The following is a 20,502-nucleotide window of genomic DNA, read 5'->3' on the forward strand; positions in this document are numbered from 1 at the left end:
GCAGTGCGGACACTCGTGAAGGTCACAGCGTCTCGTCTTTATTTCCTGTGCTTCTTTGAAGAATTTTGGGAGGCAGAGGATTTGTCATTGGGGGACTGACATCCTGAGGCCCTGGAGGGTCCTCTCCAGCACGGGGGCCCCTCTCTGCTTCAGTACTGGATTCCGGTGGAGGAGACGAAGGGGCTTTCTTTTTTCTATCCCACAACCAGGCCCCCAAAGCTGACCCAGCCGAGCCCAGGATGATGTTGGATGACGTGGAAAGTCCGGCTGCCCCTGGGAGAGAGAAGGGAGTTAGAGCACAAGGGGACAGGCAGCCCCGGCAGCTCCCGGCAGGACAGTGGAGGTCAGAGAACCCAGGACCCTCAGGAGGCCCAAGACCCAGATGTCCCAGTCCTGTTCCTCCTCTACTTCCTGAAACCCCAGGAGGTCTGCTTTGGGGAGGGGCTGCTGCCCATGGCTGCCCGAAGAGCAGACACGCACTCTGGTGGTGACTCCACCAGCGACAGGACAGACCCTCTGAGAAGTGGCAGAGGGGCTCTGCCTCTCCCTCCCCAGCACGAGGCTGGGCCCAGCGAGGGGAGGGCCCGACGCAGGTTTTGTAGGGCTGATGGGGAACGCGCACCTGCTGCGCGGCACGCCCCCTGTGCCCCCAAACCCACCCGCAACCAGAAGAGGGGACAGTGAGGGAGACACAAAGGACCAGGGACACTGATGCCCACGAAGCTGGAGGAGGAGACAGGCCCTCCCTCCGGCTTAGCCTCTGGCCTGAATCCTGTGCTGGTGTGTCACACCCTCCCCCCCTCCTCCCGCCCGGACACTTACCCACGGACTGGAGAATGACCACCAGGCGAACATCAAATTGGTCGCTAAGGAGGAGGCGGCGATTCCTGCCCCGGTGAAGCCCATGGCGCCCAGCACCACGGGCACAGCCCCCACGGCCAGGGCTGTAAGGGGAGAGGAGCTTTAGGGTTGGCCCCTGGGGACAGACTCCCCAGATCTCCCTGATACCTTCCTGGGGGGATGAGGTGAGGGGTCCACTTGGCTTTTGTGAGACCCACGGGGCCTGAAGCAAAGGAAGGCTGTAGAAGTGGACACGAGTGGACTGGGCCCCCCCAAGAAGCTGGATCCCAGGCCTGTGCATTCCTCTGTTTTGCTGTGGTCCTGGAAGGCTCACCTGTCCTCCCTGTGCCTCAACTGCCCTTGTGTGAAATAAAATTAAAGGAGTGGTGGTCTTCAAGCACCCCCTTTTGGCAGGGAAAATAGTGTCTTTCCCCCAATCACAGGGCCCACAGAATAAGGACAGAGCTGCTCTTCTTAAGAGGTGCTGGTGTGGTAGCTTCTGCCCTCTGCCCTGCAGCTGCCTGTGGGCGTCCCCCCAGGGGCTCCCTACATCTCCAGAGACTGCAGTCATAGAACTTTCTGCAACCAGGAAACGTTCTGTATCTGCAGTGTCCAACACGCTGGCTGTATGTAGCCAATGAGCACTTGAGACTGTGGCTGGTGTGACAGAAATATTTTCATTTTCTTGAATTCTGGCCACCGTGTTAGAGGATGCTGGCCAGGGGCACAGCTGGAAACCTCTGGGCTCACAGGATAAGCTAGAAGGTTTGTAAACCAGTCCGAGGAATCCCTACAGCTCAGCTTACACATCCCCTACAACCCTCTGGAGGTACCCCTGGCCCTGCTTTCTGGGGAGGAATCATGGGTTCATACAGATTTAACAACCTGCCTGGAGAAGCTGAGATTAGACCTGGGTGCTTTGAATGGCTTTGCTTCGGTTCCTTCTTGGCAAGGTTCTTGTCACCTCGAGTGTTCCAACTCTGTCCCCTGCCCACTGCACCCTTACCCACCCATGTCCTGGGGCTCAAGGCAATCTTGGGCTTGGTCAAGGCCAGGTGGTCCCGGGGGCCCAGGGCCAGGGTCAGATGGGGGCTTGAGTTTCTTCCCAAAGAGACTCACCTCCTCCAATCACGGCTGCACAGGCCATTCCTGGAGACACAAAGCACGCCCATGGGAGCATGGCACTGGCCTCTCCCTGCACCCCCTGCTGCTGCCACAGTGGGAGGGGTTCCCTGGAGCTGGGATCAGAGAAGAGAGCAGACCCTGCCTGGCCTCTTCCTGCTTTTCCCGAGAAGTCTGATTTTCTGAGAATGCAGAGGTGGATGGACGAGAGTCCGGAGCTCTGTTATGCTCCAGATGACGAGGGGCACCTGCCTTGAAAAGGTTTCATGCTGCTCTGTGAAGTCAATACATTTGGCATCATTTTCTCAAAAAAAAAAACCCCCAAAAAACCCCAAGAAAAGCATGCTATTTTCATTTGCGATGGAATAAATTGGACTTTTCTGGTCTTTCCCTCTTCCAGACACCCTATACCCATCCCAGGCTACAGCTGGAGTGAAAGCCCCCCATCCTCCAGGGCTCAGCCTACTTGTCACTTTCTGCAGGAAGCATCTCTAATTCCCCCATCAGAAGTCACTCTGCTTCCTGACAGTCATCGCCAGGAAGACACTGGAACTCACCAAAAAAGATACCCCACATCCAAAGACAAAGGAGAAGCTGCAAAGAGACGGTAGGAGAGGCGCAATCACCATAAAATCAAATCCCATAACTGATGGGGGGGTGACTCACAAACTGGAGAACAATTATACCACAGAAGTCCGCCCACTGGAGTGAAGGTTCTGAACCCCACGTCAGGCTTCCCAACCTGGGGGTCCGGCAACAGGAGGAGGAATTCCTAGAGAATCACTGTGAAGGCTAGCGGGATTTGATTGCAGGACTTTGACAGGACTGGGGGAAACACAGACTTTGCTCTTTTTTCTTTTTTTATAAATTTATCTAGTTATTTATTTTTGGCTGCGTTGGGTGTTCGTTGCTGCAGGCAGGCTTTCTCTAGTTGTGGCGAGCGGGGGCTACTCTTCGATGCAGTGCACAGGCTTCTCATTGCGGTGGCTTCTCTTGTTGTAGAGCGTGGGCTCTAGGCGCGGGCTTCAGTAGTTGTGGCACGCGGGCTCAGTAGTTGTGGCACGCGGGCTCAGTAGTTGTGGCTCACGGGCTCTAGAGGCAGGCTCAGTAGTTCTGGCACACGGGCTTGGTCGCTCTGCGGCATGTTGGATCTTCCTGGACCAGGGCTTGAACCCATGTCCCCTGCATTGGCAGGCGGATTCTTAACTGCTGAGCCACCAGGGAAGTCCCAGACACTTCACTCTTGGAGGGCACACACAAAGTAGTGTGCATATCGGGACCCAGGGGAAGGAGCAGTGACCCCAGGGGAGACTGAAGCAGACCTACCTGCTAGTGTTGGAGGGTCTCCTGCAGAGGCAGGCAGTGGCTTTGGCTCACCAAGGGACAAGGACACTGGCAGCAGAAATTCTGGGAAGTACTCCTTGGTGTGAGACCTAACAGAGTCTGCCAATAACCCCACCAAAGAGCCTGGGTAGGCTCACCTCAGGCCAAACAACCAACAGGGAGGGAACCCAGCCCCACCCATCAGCAGACAAGGGGAATAAAGTTTTACTGAGCTCTGCCCACCAGAGCAACACCCAGCTCTACCCACCACCAGTCCCTCCCATCAGGAAACTTGCACAAGCCTCTTAGATAGCCTCATCCACCAGAGGGCAGATAGCAGAAGCAAGAAGAACTACAATCCTGCAGCCTGAGGAAATAAAACCACAATCACAGAAGATAGACAAAATGAAAAGGCAGAGGACTCTGTACCAGATGAAGAAAGAAGATAAAACCCCAGAAAAACAACTAAATGAAGTGGTTTCCAGAAAAATAATTCAGAATAATGACAGTGAAGGTGATCCAGGACCTTGGAAAAAGAATGCAGGCAAAGATCGAGAAGATGCAAGAAATGTTTAACAAAGACCTGGAAGAATTAAAGAACAAACAGAGATGAACAATACAGTAACTGAAATGAAAACTACACTAGAAGGAATCAATAGCAGAATAACTGAGGCAGAAGAACGGATAAGTGACCTGGAAGACAGAATGGTGGGATTCACTGCCGTGGAACAGTATAAAGAAAAAAGAATGAAAAGAAATGAAGACAGCCTAAGAGACTTCTGGGACAACATTAAACGTAACAACATTTGCATTACAGGGGTCCCAAAATGAGAAGAGAGAGAGAAAGGACCCAAGAAAATATTCGAAGAGATTATAGTTGAAAACTTCCCTAACATGGGAAAGGAAATAGCCACCCAAGTCCAGGAAGCACAGAGAGTCCCATACAGGATAAACCCAAGGAGAAACACGCTGAGACACACAGTAATCAAATTGGCAAAAATTAAAGACAAAGAAAAATTATTGAAAGCAGCAAGGGAAAAACAACAAATAACATACAAGGGAATTCCCATAAGGTTAGCAGCTGATTTCTCAGCAGAAACTCTACAAGCCAGAAGGGAGTGGCACGATATATTTAAAATGATGAAAGGGAAGAACCTACAACCAAGATTACTCTACCTGGCAAAGATCTCATTCAGATTTGATGGAGAAATCAAAAGCTTTACAGACAAGCAAAAGCTAAGAGAATTCAGCACTACCAAACCAGCTATACAACAAATGCTAAAGGAACTTCTCTAAGTGGGAAACACAAGAGAAGGAAAAGACCTATAAAAACAAACCGAAAACAAGTAAGAAAATGGTAATAGGAACATACATAGCGATAATTACCTTAAATGTAAATGGATTAAATGCGCCAACCAAAAGACACAGGCTCGCTGAATGGATACAAAAACAAGACCCAGGGCTTCCCTGGTGGCGCAGTGGTTGAGAGTCTGCCTGCCAATGCAGGGGACACAGGTTCGAGCCCTGGTCTGGGAAGATCCCGCATGGCACGGAGCAACTGGGCCCGTGAGCCACAATTACTGAGCCTGCGCGTCTGGAGCCTGTGCTCCGCAACAAGAGAGGTCGTGATGGTGAGAGGCCCGCGCACCGCGATGAAAAGTGGTCCCCACTTGCCGCAACTAGAGAGAGCCCTCGCGCAGAAATGAAGACTCAACACAGTCATAAATAAATAAATAAATAAATAAATAAAAGAACGTGAATTTCTTAAAAAAAAAAAAAGAGAAAAAAAAAAACAAGACCCACATATATGCTGTCTACAAGAGACCCACTTCAGACCTAGGGACACATACAGACTGAAAGTGAGGGGATGGAAAAAGATATTCCATGCAAATGGAAATCAAAAGAAAGCTGGAGTAGCAATACTCATATCAGATAAAATAGACTTTAAAATAAAGAATGTTACAAGAGACAAGGAAGGACACTACATAATGATCAAGGGATCAATCCAAGAAGAAGATATAACAATTATAAATATATATGCACCCAACACAGGAGCACCTCAATACATAAGGCAACTGCTAACAGCTATAAAAGAGGAAATTGACAGTAACACAATCATAGTGGGGGACTTTAACACCTCACTGACACCAATGGACAAATCATCCAAAATGAAAATAAATAAGGAAACAGAAGCTTTAAATGACACAATAGACCAGATAGATTTAATTGATATATATAGGACATTCCATCCAAAAACAGCAGATTACACGTTCTTCTCAAGTGCGCACGGAACATTCTCCAGGATAGATCACAATTTGGGTCACAAATCAAGCCTCAGTAAATTTAAAAAAATTGAAATCATATCAAGCATCTTTTCTGACCACAACGCTCTGCGATTAGAAATGAATTACAGGGAAAAAAACGTAAAAAAGACAAACACATGGAGGCTAAACAATACGTTACTAAATAACCAAGAGATCACTGAAGAAATCAAAGAGGAAATTAAAAAATACCTAGAGACAAATGACAGTAAAAACACGACGACCCAAAGCCTATGGGATGCAGCGAAAGCAGTTCTAAGAGGGAAGTTTATAGCTATACAAGCCTACCTAAAGAAACAAGAAAAATCTCAAGTAAACAATCTAACCTTACGCCTAAAGAAACTAGAGAAAGAAGAACAAACAAAACCCAAAGTTAGCAGAAGGAAAGAAATCATAAAGATCAGAGCAGAAATAAATGAAATAGAAACAAAGAAAACAATAGCAAAGATCAATAAAACTAAAAGCTGGTTCTTTGAGAAGATAAACAAAATTGATAAGCCATTAGCCAGACTCATCAAGAAAAATAGGGAGAGGACTCAAATCAATAAAATCAGAAATGAAAAAGGAGAAGTTACAACAGACACCGCAGAAATACAAAGCATCCTAAGAGACTACTACAAGCAACTTTATGCCAATAAAATGGACAACTTGGAAGAAATGGACACATTTTTAGGAAGGTATAACCTTCCAAGACTGAACCAGGAAGAAACAGAAAATATGAACAGACCAATCACAAGTAATGAAATTGAAATGGTGATTAAAAATCTTCCAACAAACAAAAGTCCAGGACCAGATGGCTTCACAGGTGAATTCTATCAAACATTTAGAGAAGAGCTAATACCCATCCTTCTCAAACTCTTCCAAAAAATTGCAGAGGAAGGAACACTCCCAAACTCGTTCTATGAGGCCACCATCACCCTGATACCAAAACCAGACAAAGACACTACAAAAAAAGAAAATTACAGACCAATATCACTGATGAATACAGATGCAAAAATCCTCAACAAAATACTAGCAAACAGAATCCAACAACACATGAAAAGGATCATACACCATGATCAAGTGGGATTTATCCCAGGGATGCAAGGATTCTTCAATATACGCAAATCAATCAATGTGATACACCATATTAACAAATTGAAGAATAAAAACCATATGATCATCTCAATAGATGCAGAAAAAGATTTTGACAAAATTCAACACCCATTTATGATAAAAAACTCTCCAGAAAGTGGGCGTAGAGGGAACCTACCTCAACATAATAAAGGCCATATATGACAAAGCCACAGCAAACATGATTCTCAATGGTGAAAAACTGAAAGCATTTCCTCTAAGATCAGGAATGAGACAAGGATGTCCACTCTCACCACTATTATTCAACATAGTTCTGGAAGTCCTAGCCACGGCAATCAGAGAAGAAAAAGAAATAAAAGGAATACAAATTGGAAAAGAAGAAGTAAAACTGTCACTGTTTGCGGAAGACATGATGCTATACATAGAGAATCCTAAAACTGCCACCAGAAAACTGCTAGAGCTAATTAATGAATATGGTAACGTTGCAGGATACAAAATGAATGCCCAGAAATCTCTTGCATTCCTATACACTAATGATGAAAAATCTGAAAGAGAAATTATGGAAACACTCCCATTTACCATTGCAACAAAAAGAATAAAATACCTAGGAATAAACCAAAAAAAAAAAAAAAAACTGGTAAATGAAAACAACATTTAAAATTGTGTTGTCATTAGAGTATACACAAAGTAATTGAAGCTGTAGGTATAGAAGTGATTGCCTTGAGAAGACATGTATAATAAGGGAAGGAAGGAAAGAAGGAAGGAAGGAGGGGAAGAAGGAAAGCAAGAAGGAAGGAAGGGAAGGAAAGAAGAGGTCTTCAAAAATAGGGAGATTTAAGTGGCATTTAAGTAAACCTGCCAAAGGGAGCAGTGGCAATCAAGGGACCTGAGTATTAATTAGGAATGACTGATCACGTGAGTCCCATGAGGGTAGGGATCACATCTGCTTCTCATTTCTGGAGCAGAGCACCTAGCACAGTACCTGGCCAGTAGATGCTCCATTCGCAATTGTCCAGTGTTGTCCGTGGGGCAGGAAAGCTACAAATACCATTGGCTGCGGCAACTGGGTGACTGGGGATGTGTGCAAGCTGGATGGCAGGCAGTGAGTAAAGAAATGAATAGGGAACAGAAGTGCCCTTGACCGGTGGGGAGGGCCGCGCTGTGCACCCCTCTGCTCTCGCTGCAGGGAGATGGCTTAGCGACTTCTCCTGGGGAGGTTCCTGGCCTCCATAATCTGCAGGAAGCCCTCTCAGAGTCAGTGGGCGCCCCTTGCCTCCAGGGCCCTGCAGACCCCACAGCGCAATCCTAATAACCTGACAGTAACACCCAGCCAAGCCCAGTCAATATACACCACCAGAGTCTGTACAATGACCTTTAACATCCAGGATGGACCAGACTTTCAAGACTGAGTTGTCAACAGTGAGACACCAGTGGTTGTGGATTTCCATGCACAGTGATGTGGTCGCTGCAAGATCCTGGGGCCAAGGTTAGAGAAGGTGGTGGCCAAGCAGCATGGAAAGGTGGTGATGGCCAAGGCGGATATTGATGACCACACAGACCTCGCCATAGTGTATGAGGTATCAGCTGTGCCCACCGTGCTGGCCATCAAGAATGGGGATGTGGTGGACAAGTTTGTGGGCATCAAGGATGAGGACCAGCTGGAGGCCTTCCTGAAGAAGCTGATTGTCTGACAGGCAGGGAAGCGTCCTGACTGCCCCTGCCCACCTGGGCCCCGTGGTCCCGGGGGACCCAGATAGAACTCACAGCCCTTCTGTGCCGGCCCTTCCTACCTCCTCCCTCTGCCTGGCCCCTGTGGGTCCGTGCTTTGGAGACCAGGCCTCCAAACACAGGAGCCTCAAGTGCTCCCAACCTGGCTGACCGCCAGGGTGGCCGCCCAAGGAGCGGTGCCGCCACCGAGCTGGGACAGCCATCTCCTCACCCACTCTCTGCTCCTTCTAGGGCTTGTTGCCGTGCTCCCAGGATGCTGGGACAGAGTCCCGGGGCCAGCCTGCAGTAACAGCTTGGTCTCCCTGCTCCCTTCTGATCTGAACCCCAGTGCCTGGCTCATCTGCCTCCTGCATTTTTCTTTCCTGCTGCTGTTTTGTAAAAAAAAAAAAAAAAAAACAGAAGAAGCAAAAAAGAAACCCAGGGCTTCCCTGGTGGCGCAGTGGTTGAGAATCTGCCTGCTAATGCAGGGGACACGGGTTTGAGCCCTCGTTTGGGAAGATCCCACATGCCGCGGAGCAACTGGGCCCGTGAGCCACAATTACTGAGCCTGCGCGTCTGGAGCCTGTGCTCCGCAACAAGAGAGGCCGCGATAGTGAGAGGCCCGCGCACCGCGATGAAGAGTGGCCCCCGCTTGCCACAGCTAGAGAAAGCCCTCGCACAGAAACGAAGACCCAACACAGCCATAAATAAATAAATTAATTAATTACAAAAAAAAAACAACCCATAGAATACAGTACCAACAGCGGACCCTAATACAATCCACGGTCATTGGTGATAACGATGTGTCAATGTAGGTCCATTGATTGTAACAAATGTACCACTCTGGTGTGGGATGTTGATGATGGGGAAGGCTGTGCATGTGTGAGGGCAGGGGGAGTATATGAGAAGTCGCTGTACTTTCTACTCATTTTGCTAATGTTTTGTTATTTGTAATTTCTTCTTCTAAAAAAAAGAGGATATTAAAAAAAAAAAAGAAATGAGTTATCAAGCCATGAAAAGACACGAAGGAACCTTAAGTGCATATTGCTAAGTAAAAGAAGCCAATCTGAAAAGGCTGCATACTGAATGACTCCAACTATATGACATTCTGGGAAAGAAAGTAAAAAGATGTGATAGTCAGGGGTCAAGGGTCAAGGCGGGGTGAGGAAGTGATGATTAGGTGAAACACAGGAGATATTGAAGGCAGTGAAACTATTCTGTAGGATACCGTATTGATGGATACATGACATTATTTGTCAAAACCTACGGAACTGTACAACACAAAGAGCGAATCCTAATGCAAACTATGGACTTTAGTTAGTAATGGTATATGAATATTGGTTCATCAATTGTAATAAATTGTAACTGCACTAAGGCAAGAGAACTAAGAGAGAACTAAGAACCGCACTAAGGAGAAACTGTGAGTGGGAAAAGGAGAGGATATATGGAAACTCTCTGTACTATCTGCTCAATTTTCTTTTTTTTAATTTTATTTTACTTTATTTCTTTATTTCTTTAGTTTTGGCTGTATTGGGTCTTCGTTGCTGCACGCGGGCTTTCTCTAGTTGTGGTGAGCGGGGCCACTCTTTGTTATGGTGCACAGGCTTCTCATTGTGGTGGCTTCTCTTGTTGTGGAGCACAGGCTCTAGGCGCACAGGCTTCAGTAGTTGTGGCACGCGGGCTCAGTAGTTGTGGCTCACGGGCTCTAGAGCGCAAGCTCAGTAGTTGTGGCACATGGGCTTAGTTGCTCTGTGGCATGTGGGATCTTCCCAGACCAGGGATCAAACCCGTGTCCCCTGCATTGGCAGGAGGATTGTTAACCACTGCACCACCAGGGAAGCCCTATCTGCTCAATTTTCTGTAAACCTAAAACTGCTTTAAAAAATTGTTTATTAATTTTGTAAAAAGTGCAACCCATGGCTTGACCAGTTCTGTATATACCACTTTCTTAGGCAGTAAATTATCTTTGCAGAGCGCCTTTGGGCAACAAGCAATGATGCAGCATAGCCCACATAGACAGAAGGGTTTTGAAGACAACAAGCCTTCAAACTCATCCCCCCGCTAGAGTGTGAGCAGGAATGACAGAAGGGGGAACAGAATGTGGTGTGTGGAACCCTGGGTCCCCCTTTTAGCTACAATCAAGGAGTCACTGAGCACACGAAGGCAGCCTCGCAGGGGTAGCACCGCTCTAAGAAACAAGCGACACTTCTGACTTGTTTTACCCAAATAACTTAAATAAGCAAATAATAACCAAGTGATTCATCCTACATGATCTTCAGTTTTCCCATTGATACAACTGACAGTATTATGCATTATAGATGCTGCTGTGCTGTTTTCAAGCCTTCCTTGAAAGCCTTAACAAAAACGTCAAAACATCCTCGCATATGATACTGATGATAAGGAAGTGGATATGTGTGATCACATATGAGATATCTTATTAAGGAAAGTGTGGGTGGGAGGGTTCTTCTTTAGAATAGTTTCAAAAAGCTCTTCTAAACACTAGATATATTTTTTATTACTTTTACTGCTGTTCTGAAGTTTTGTCTAAGGACCGCAGGGGTTTTCTTAACCTTACAAGTAAGTTTCTGTTGAGTAGAACCTCGTCATGCTACTTGTTGCTGTTGATAGAGTTTGTTAAGCCAACAGTGAAAGCAATCTGTCCTCTCAATGCATGGTAGCACTTCAATAGTGGAGATTCTGTAATGAATTTTAAAATCAGAGATGAGAAGCATTTCCCCCACCCACCTGGGATTGGAAAGAGAAAATTCAGTAAGACAAAACAGGATGCAGAGCTTAAGAAGTGGGTTAGAGCCCACGAAGTTCTAAGAATCACAACTGTTGAAGAAATATTAAGCAGACCAGAAAATTAGTGAAATGAGTCCAGGCTGAGTGAGACTGAATGCTTTCCCCAAGTCCCACGTGGTAACTGCCTTTTTTCTTCTGTAGGGAGAGAAAGAATTGGGAAGAGATTTCAGATTTCTAGAGATTCACTTGAATAGTTCCTACTGCACTGCTCACTGGGACAATATTCTTTCTCCTCCCCAAGGTGGCCATATGCAGCAGCAGTTCACCCCATCCATTCACTCTCATCACTTAGAATGGAGTTGTCCCCATGCAAACATCGAGCAATGGCACCGTGAGAATTGATAGGCTCATGAAAGCAAGGCTGATGGGAGCCCTGGGGTGCACCCCCAAACTAAAAGGACTCAGGTTGCAAGACCTGTCACTTAACAGTCACAGCAGGATATATTTTTGGTAATTGAAGCCTAATTTGGATTGTGTTTTTGGAAAATGATAACATTAGTTTTCTAAAAACTAGAAAATTTTTTAGGGGGGAGTGGTGGTTCTCTCCAACTCCACTTTGAAGCTAAAATGGCAAACTGTTTAGAATACAAACTTTTTCTTCCCGTGGATTTATGTAGTAGATGTTTCAAAATGACTGGCAAATACATAGAATTCATACAAAGTTAGAGGCAAAAGGGTGCTCCAGAACCCTCTGGTTGAATCTCTTCACTCTACAGTTGAGGAGAATGAGGTCCAGAGAGGCTAAGTGTTATGCCCAAGGGCACACAGCTGGCTCACAAGATGAGACTTGAATCCGGATTGCCTATGTACTGGCCAATGCTCTTCCCTTTCTACTGTGCTCTACTTCCCAGCACCACAAGAGGACACCTACTGTGTCTTGCAGAATCTAGACTATTTTTTGAAAGCTTGGAACTAAACTTGTGACTAATTAGAATACCGTGTGCCACCACCTTTAAGTCACCAGCTAAAATCCACTGCTCCCCGTCGCAGCACGCCCGAGGCCTTCTGGGTAACCAAAGAAAGATTATTGTCTCAACTCAGTTCTCTGTGTCTAGGTACCCACAAAATGGAAATCACTTTACCTGGGGAAGAGCAAGAGGACAAGATGAGATGAAAAGGAAGCATGTTTAAAATGGATAAAAGGAGGCACTTTTTTCCCACTACACACAATTGAACTGGGGAACTCACTGCAGCAGGATATTAAGATCAATGGTGAAGATTTGTGTTTTAAAAGATTAGACATTTCACATGCATATCATCAACAGCGACACTCAATGGGATGAAAGTAAGATGGATGAAAGTTCTCAAGCTTCAGTGCGTAAGCTGATCACCAACTGGGTCAGGTGAAAAGAAAACAAGTTGTCGACTGGATTAAAATTTCACAGAAAGGCAGATCTGGGGGGTCCAGTCATTGCTGCTGTGTAACAAACCACTCCAAAGTACTGGTGTGAACCAACAGGCATTTTATTATGTGCATGGATACGGTGGATCAGGAATTTGGAGAGGGCACAGCAGGGATGGCTTGTCTCTGATTCATGACATCTGGGGCCTCAGTTGGGAAGACTTGAACAACTAGGAATGACTTGAGGTTGGGGGCTGGAATCATCTGGAAGCTTCTTCACCTAACCTGGGATGACTTGAAGGCTCACTCAGCTGGGACTGTCAAGTGGAGCATCTATATGTAGGTGTCAAGAGGGAGTGTCCCAAGAAAAAGCACTTCCAAAAAACAAGTGTCCCAAGAGACCCAGGTAGAAACTACACGGCCTTTTATGACCTATCCATGGAAGTTTTAGAGCATCACTTCCAACACAGTCCATGGGTCAAAACCGTCACAAGCCCCCTGAGATTCAAGAGGAGGAAACTTAGGACCTCCTACATCCCTCCCCTATGGGGAATGGCAAGATCACATTGCAGAAAAACCTGTGGGATGGGAGAGGTTTTCGCAGCCATCTTTGGAAAATGCAATCCTCCAGGGAAGTGGTGGGTGATGTGAGGTTACAAGAACACACAATCTAGTGGAAAAAACTGACATATGAACAGAGAATCACAGTACAATAAAATAAATTTCAAGGTAGTTATTTCCCCCTCTTTTACAAGAATTCTTTTTCTTTCCCTTTGATAAGAGTCATCACATTAAAATTTTTTCATTCATTGTCTGTCTTCTACTAGATTGGAATCTCCATGCATTTAGTTTCCTACTGTAACCCCTGTGCCTAAAACACTACCAAGCCCAAAATAGGCACTCAATAAATATTTGCTGAAAGAGTATATGAGTAAAGTGCTGTAATAGAGAAGTAGTGGGAGGGCTGTGGGAGTACAGGCAATAACAAAGCACTCAGCTTGACAGAAATGACATTTGAGTGGGTCTTGAATGCTCTTGAAGGATAAACAACAATTTTTCTGGTGGAAACAAAAGGGAATAAATTTTTCTCCTTAAATCTCCTCCAGAGACTTCATTAGCCAAGTTTAAGTGGGCAGATCTCATCCTAAGTGTACAGACTGCATGTAGTAGTTACAATGTTCTTGGTTGCAAGTGAAAGAAAAGAGGGACTCAAATGTATTAAAAAATAAGCAGCGTATCGTATCACATAACAACAAGTCTGGAGGCCAACAGTTCAGGCAGCCTCAATGCCATCCTTCTTCACTGGGTCCACTTAGCTCCTTTGTGGTTGCAAGATGGTGCCCACAGTGGTAGGCATCACAGGCAGACAAAACAATACCCAGCAGGGGAGAGGACTACTTCCCCTTTGGAGTAAGATCTTTCCCGTAAGCCCCTGACAGACTTAGCTCACACTGGCCCCCACACCACGCCTTATTGGCTAGAACTGTGTCCCATGCATGTAGGTAACCTAAACGCTGATAAGAAGAAGGGGAGAAACACGAGCAGTTAGACTAATCACGTGTTACTCCTTGGGGCTTGACCTGAAGCTCCTGCCTCTCCTGAAGCACAGGGCTATGCAGAAAAGGGTGGATTCCCCAACAAAACAGAACAAAACAAATAACGGGGGTTTTGTTAGGAAGGAAAAAGGGGAGATGACTCCTCGGCACATAATCAACAGTGTTTGCAACATTAGGCTTGGGGAAGGTTAATGTTCTGTTTTCTTTGTGGATGACTATTACCTAACAATTTTATTTATTCTTTTTCATGCTTTTTGCTCCTTTCCTTTCTCCTCTGCGCTAGTAGTCAGTTGAATAAATCAAGCGCTGTATCAACAGGAAAGAGTGTCATGTGTACAGTGTACATACGAATCTAATTAATCAAAAATATGTTGATTAGACGTGAGTGCACTTTCAGGTAAAAACCTTGATTCAGATGCTTCTGATAGCATAGCCATGCCCAGCTGTTCACCACTTGAATCGTGCTCTTTCATGGCCTTGTGCCCGTTACTTGTGCTGATTCCTCTGTCTAGGAAGTCCTTCTCAGTTTCCTTACCTATAGTGGATACTAGTGATTGCCTCTCCAGCGTCCATTCTATCCTTCTAGTAATTTGCTTGAAGAGATGGCGAACTGCCAAGCTACTTTTTTCAGACTCCCTTGCAGCTAGGGTCTTGATCTGAAATAAGTTCAGTCAATCAGGTGCACTTGTGTAAGATTTGGAGGCAGATGCAAGGAGAAGGCATCATTCTGTTGCTGTTGCTGTTGGCCAGCAAGGTTTGAGCAATAATGTTAAGAGGCATTTAATGCTGTTGGACTCAATGTCCTGTTTCAGTGTCTAGTCACCAGTTTCATGGGTGTGAAGAGCCCTTGCTGCAGCACCATCCCAACTTCTGGAACATAGCTACTGTGGTAGGCCCGTGAACTCAATAGCCCAGGGGTACCCCCCTGACTTCTGCCCCTCCAGCTCATCAATTTTGTAAGCCTCTGTTTGGTTCTCAGTATTAAATATTTCTCTGTTTGAAACACCTAGAGTGGTTTCTTCCTGTACTAAACCCTGACTCATAGATCACCTAATTCATATTCAGCCTTCCAGGCACAGCCTGGGTCTTCCCTGAGCCACCAGGTTGGGCCAGGTGCTTCCTCTGTGCTCCCACCACGTCCTGCCTGGTAAGCCCATGCCTCTTCATCTTTGCACCCCTGGCACCAGTGTTTGGCTCACAGCATGTGCAGCAATCAATATTTACCGAACTGAAGCTCCCTCTGCCAAGATACCAGACAGGTCCTGAAATCTAGTCTAAAGGGTGCCCCACCTCATGCCTGGTCTGCAAAGCCCAAAGAACAAGTGGCTCTAGACTTACACTGGATTCTAGATGAATCCAGAGCCCTCAGCTTTTCCGTACTTTAGTCCCCCACACAAGAGGCCACACCAGAATTGAAAATTTGACCTGGTCCCCAGGAAAAGGATGATAAGGAACAAGGGAAGTTGCTTATCTCAAGAGTTACCATCTGGTGGTTTTCAGGACCCTCTACTGCTGGGCCTACAACGAGGCCTGCAATCAATGGCAGCATAGTCTTTGGAGCGAGGAAAACCCAAGTTGGAAGGTGTGTGCCGTTGTGTAGCAAGTTACTTTCTGAACCTCAGATTCTTAATCTATAAAATGGGGTTGATAATATCAACCTCACAGGATTCTTGGGGGTAAAAGAGATTATATATGTAAAATGCTTAGCACAGTGCACGCACATGGGAAATGCCCGATACCCATCAGTTACTGTTACGGCCACCATTGTTGTTGACTGTGCCATCCCTGTACCACAATTCTGTTACATATTTTTTACTTCATATACATATACTTTCCTTCAGCCCAAACAGACTCACATGCAGTTAGACTAGAACGTACTTCTCTATACTTTCTCCCGAGGTGTTCCATTTTACATCATGATGTGATTAACCCTTTTCTGCAGAAGATCCAGCTAGGCCCAAGTTTGGGGCTGTGCTGAGGAAATAACAAAACCATCTATGTCAGTGGCTCTCGACCCTAGCTGAAAATCAGGATCACCTGGAGAGCTAAAAACAAAACGGCAACAAAAATAAACAAATAAAACGAAACCAAGAAACAATGTCTGGGTCCGTCAACCAGAGATTCTGATTCAGTAGGGCCCAAGCATCAGTAGATCTTAAGGCTCCCCAGGTGATTGTAATGTGCAGCTGAGAGCCATGGCTGAGAGTGGGAAAGATTAGCGCTTCCATCGCCTCTGGGAAAGAAGAAAGAAGCTCTTACTTTTCTATAATCGCCACCACAGTGGAGGAGGGGAGAGGACTAAAGATTACAGTTGAATGATTCCACTTATAATGTGAACAAGGCATTCTTATTATGAACCTGGATAAATGACTCATCATGTTAATCCTCTGATTAGTGTCTGGGTTTCTCATCTAGAGGTGTCTGATCTGATGAGAAGAGGAGTTATCAGAAATGCTCTAGGACATGGAAAAAGCTAGCCTGGAAATACCTGTGAGGGATTTCAAGTTGGCTTGTGGGTGTCTGTCCTGTGCCAGCCCTGTGCACACTCGCACACTTGCGGGCTGGTTGCTGATGTCAGGTGTACGCACTTTGATCCAGGGCAAGTGAAATGATCCCTGCTTTGGCATAAAATCTAGCTAATATCTAAATGCTAGAGATAGCTGGTGACAGCTGGGAGTGTGCTCAGACATAAAGTACAGGCATACCTCATTTGATGGCGCTTTGCAGACTTTGCTTTTTCACAAATTGAAGGTTTGTGACAACCCTGAGTTGTCAGATGATGGTTAGCATTTTTTAGAAATAAAGTATTTTTAAATTAAAATATGTACTTTTTTTAAAGACAGAATGCTCTTGCACACTTAATAGACTGAAGAATAGTGTAAACATAAGTTTTATAGACATTACTGGAAAACCAAAAAATCCATGTGACTCACTTTATTGTGATATTTCCTTTATTGCAGTGGTCTGGAAGCAAACCCACAATATCTCTGAGGTATGCCTGTACATCTAAAAAATGTAACTTTTTTCCCATTATTAAAGTGATACACAAAAGAAAATAGAGTGAGAAAACAGAAAAATAGCATGAACCCAGTAGAAACTAATAACAGACTTACATAGAGTTACGAGGTGCTAGACATGGTTTTAAGCTCTTCACCATATAAATTCATTTACCCCTCACTACAACTCTATGAGGGGTAACTCCACTTTACAGATGAGGAAAGAGGACCTGGAGCTGTTGTGTGACTTGTCCAAAGTGGCAGCTAGTAAAGGAAGAGCCAAGGTTTGGACTCATGCTGCATTTAACAGGGTAGGGTCAACCTCAGAGATATATATAGCTCATAAGGTAAGCTTTATCCAAGGATTCAATGCCACTTGCTAAAGTTTAAAAAGTTAATCTCAGTTGCCATTTATTCATCCATTTATTTCACAAATATTTACCAAAGGCATCTATGGGCAGCACACTGTTCCAGGCTTGATTATCAAGATACTGAAGAGTATACAGAGGCTACCTGTCCAGTCATTCCTATAGCATTGAACTCTCAAGTGTCTCAATATGTATAATCAATACAAGTATAGTAAGATTAGAAATGCAATAACTATTCTCTGATTACAAAATCCAAAACCAATACTTCAAAACTTTCAAAATGTCACAGTCTTACTAGATGGAATGTTTGGCACGATCCTCCGTATTTTCATCAATTAATAAGTACACCTTGGACAGTAATTTAAGTTGAACCTCATGAATTCCACTTTGTAGCAACACGTTTAATATAACAGTAGTGTCTTCAAGTCAGAAATTTGGTGTTTTTGGATGGATGGATGGATGGATGGATGGATGGATGGCTAGATGGAAGGATAGATGAGTGAATTAATAGCTAAGAATGCCTGGCAATGTTCTGGTTGCTTAAAAATTGCATCTTTAAAAATAATTCAGTGTTTTCCAGTTTGTTAAACAATAACTATGACTCAGAAGAAAATTGTGATTTCTGTCCTTTCCATGGACTAAATATGTAACTTCAAGGAAGCCATTATGATGCCAGTCCCATCTGATTGTTGTGAGGATCAAATGAGCTAACTGAAATGAATTATGTAGCACCCTGCCTAATACATGTTAAACAGCATATTTTAAACTGCTTTTAAAGTGAAATACTATATGCAGAAAAGCAAAAATTCAAATGATACAAAAAGCTATACAATGCAAAATACGTTTCTTTTGGCCAAGTTTTCCCGCTATTATTACTACTATTATTAGAGATCTCCAAGCAAAAATAACATCTCCCTGTTGATTAAGAAGGGAGAGGTTTACAGACTAGGAGATAACATCCTTTGAGTCAGAACCAAGTGAAATAACACATGTATTCTGGTTAAATTCCAGCATGAGTGATTAACATTCTCCAACTTCAAATAATTTTTATTATTAGCCAACACTTGTCCATCCCCAATAATACACATGTTGCATACAGGCCACAGAATGAGGCAGCCTCTCTTGGCATGGTCACAATCTGTGCATACTTTCCACTGAGGTGAGGGTTTCCCTTTCTTTTTGATTGCTATTCCATAGCTTTCCAACTCCCACTACTTTCAACCCTGGGATGTTTGCCGACACTGAGTGCCAAGTAGTTCCAAAAACACCAAAACAATATAAGCACCTGTAGAATCCCAGGGAATGAAAGAGGTAAAGTACATTTTAAACATATTTATTAACGGTTTTAATGTTTGTGAAGAGATTTATATTTATTTCTTTTAACTTTGAGGCTGGGATTAATACACGTATTCCTCATTATTTCTCACAAAGTCTTGTTGATAAGCAGGAGGAAGAGGGCTATTCTGCAATTTTGTCTCCCAGTCTGTGGAAGTGGGATCCAGGACACAAGAACGACTCAGCCCTAAAGTGCAGTCCTGAGTCCCTCAAGAACTCAGGCCCTCCTGCCTTTTTCCCGCCTTCTTCCAGTAGAAGGAAGGGGTGGGGGGAGCGGGAAACAATTCAAACCCTCTTTGTAAGCGTGTGAATGAATTTCAAGAATGTTAAACACCTCAGTCTTCCAACCTAATTAGAACATGTAGAAAAGAGGCATTTTTAGGACATTTAAAACTTGCAGAGTAATAACCCATCTGGAGAGCGCCACAGTGCGTCCCAGTGGTCGAGGCGCCCAGCAGGTCTTCGCGCGGGCTCCCGCAGCTCCGTGCGCTCCGGATCCCCGGCGGCGCGCGGGTGCGCAGCTAAGCAGCGGGTAGCCCCCGGCGGTGGGGGGGGGGGCCGGCCCCTGCCCATCACAGAGCCCGGAGCCAGTGTTGCTTTTCTCTGCGGGCGACTTCGAACTGCCTGGATTTTTAACCCGATAAACTGATAAAGGACTAACATGTCTGGAGTCTTCCAAAGACAGAAAGAAAATCACTTTCTTGTCGCAACAGTAAGATTTTGTTACGAAATGCAAAAGTAAAGGTTAAAGCCTGGGAGATAACCGGTCGCATATGGGGGGAGGGGGGAGGAGGTGGTAAAAACTGTGGCTGTCGCGTCCCAACTATCTCGGTTCGAATCCCGGGTTTGCCATTTGAGAGCCTACTCTGTGCTAGGCGGTCGGAATACCGCGCTGAACAAGATTATCTAGGTTGTGGCTTTCTTGGGGGGAACTATCATTAGCTCGGTTCCCTTGGTATGCTTCTAAACTCTGTTTCTTCACCTATAAGAATTGTTGTAAGGATCTGAGACATCCTGTATTAAGATGAGAATGATTAACGCGCCGTCTGACACACAGTAGGGGCTCAGTAAGCATTTGTACTTCTCTCAATTTGAGCTCACCTGGTGAGGGCAGCGCAGAGAGGAGACAGGTGCCACGGTTAAGAATGATTCTTTGAGCAGTTCTTTTAAACAAGCGCTGGACTCTAAGGATGCTTAGCTGCAGATAGGAGAGCTGGTAGGTGCCCTGGAAGCTAGGGTTCATAAGCTAGAACATTACGGGAAAGTGAGCCCCGCACCACTGGACGCCAGCAGAGAACTCAGGAGGGACTTCTAGCTAGGGTTTCCCGCTCCGGGTCTCAAGAAGGCGTGATTAGCATTCGCCCCGCCCCCCCATAGCTTCCCGGCCGGCGATTGGCCCACGCTCCTCGGCTGCCAGCTCCAGGCGGGGCCGGAGGGCGCCTGGGGAGAGGCTGAGCCCGCGGGGCAGTGGGCGGGGACGCGCGGAGAGCGTGGCGGGGCGGCCCACCAACCGAGCCCCAGCGCGAAGGGGCGGGGCCGGGGCGGAGCCTCCCGGCGGGCATTAGAAGCAGGTGACCCAGGCTGGGCGGGAGAGGCCAGTCAGTCCGAGGCCGTGACTCCACTGCGGCCAGCGCGGCCGCCGCCGCCGCCGCCGCCGCCGCCGCGCGCAGTTCAATACCCGCCGGAGGTGGGCCAAAGGGTGCTAGAGCGCGG

At 45.8% G+C, this 20,502-nt stretch overlaps 1 protein-coding gene, 1 long non-coding RNA gene and 1 pseudogene across 7 annotated transcripts in view; 2 read left to right on the top strand and 1 right to left on the bottom strand.

The window, feature by feature from the left end:
• The window catches only part of LOC309621886, a 24,495-nt gene extending 11,896 nt beyond the window's left edge, over positions 1 to 12,599 (top strand). The window contains exons 2-3 of one of the 4 annotated variants that reach the window (XR_014240307.1): positions 1,954 to 2,569; positions 12,248 to 12,599. This is a non-coding gene — a long non-coding RNA (uncharacterized lncRNA). Of the gene's footprint in view, positions 1 to 1,953; positions 2,570 to 8,639; positions 9,407 to 11,333; positions 11,801 to 12,247 lie in introns of those variants that run through there. The other 3 variants (XR_014240308.1, XR_014240309.1, XR_014240310.1) reach the window with 3 other exon arrangements.
• Positions 17 to 20,062, bottom strand: LOC309621881 (uncharacterized protein). Of its 2 annotated transcripts, none has more exons than XM_082409190.1 (3): positions 19,891 to 20,062; positions 823 to 944; positions 17 to 273 (listed from the first exon to the last, which is right to left on the bottom strand). In XM_082409190.1, exons 1-3 carry the CDS (start codon positions 20,030 to 20,032, stop codon positions 85 to 87), a joined length of 453 nt encoding a protein of 150 aa, XP_082265316.1. In that variant the 5' UTR covers positions 20,033 to 20,062; the 3' UTR covers positions 17 to 84. The 2 variants fall into 2 exon arrangements, with proteins under 2 accessions (XP_082265316.1, XP_082265317.1); XM_082409191.1 differs by lacking the exon at positions 19,891 to 20,062 and adding an exon at positions 1,960 to 2,097.
• LOC309621887 (thioredoxin, mitochondrial pseudogene) lies at positions 7,584 to 8,632 on the top strand (annotated as a pseudogene). Its single transcript has 2 exons — positions 7,584 to 7,595; positions 7,880 to 8,632. The product of its transcript is annotated as a thioredoxin, mitochondrial pseudogene (transcript).
• Positions 20,063 to 20,502: the final 440 nt, after the last annotated feature.

Source organism: Balaenoptera borealis (genome assembly GCF_965194805.1).
Source record: "Balaenoptera borealis genome assembly, contig: HAP1_SCAFFOLD_1119, whole genome shotgun sequence".
Lineage (NCBI taxonomy): Eukaryota > Metazoa > Chordata > Mammalia > Artiodactyla > Balaenopteridae > Balaenoptera > Balaenoptera borealis.

Excerpts from the sequence above, each read along its gene's own strand:
- LOC309621881 (XM_082409190.1), bottom strand. The coding sequence starts at position 20,032 with ATGAACCCTAGCTTCCAGGGCACCTACCAGCTCTCCTATCTGCAGCTA. Across the intron at positions 945-19,890 it reads CTCTGCGCTGCCCTCACCAG|CCCTGGCCGTGGGGGCTGTG; the intron begins GTGAGCTCAAAT and ends CTCCCCTTACAG. Across the intron at positions 274-822 it reads GGTCATTCTCCAGTCCGTGG|GGGCAGCCGGACTTTCCACG; the intron begins GTAAGTGTCCGG and ends TCTCTCTCCCAG.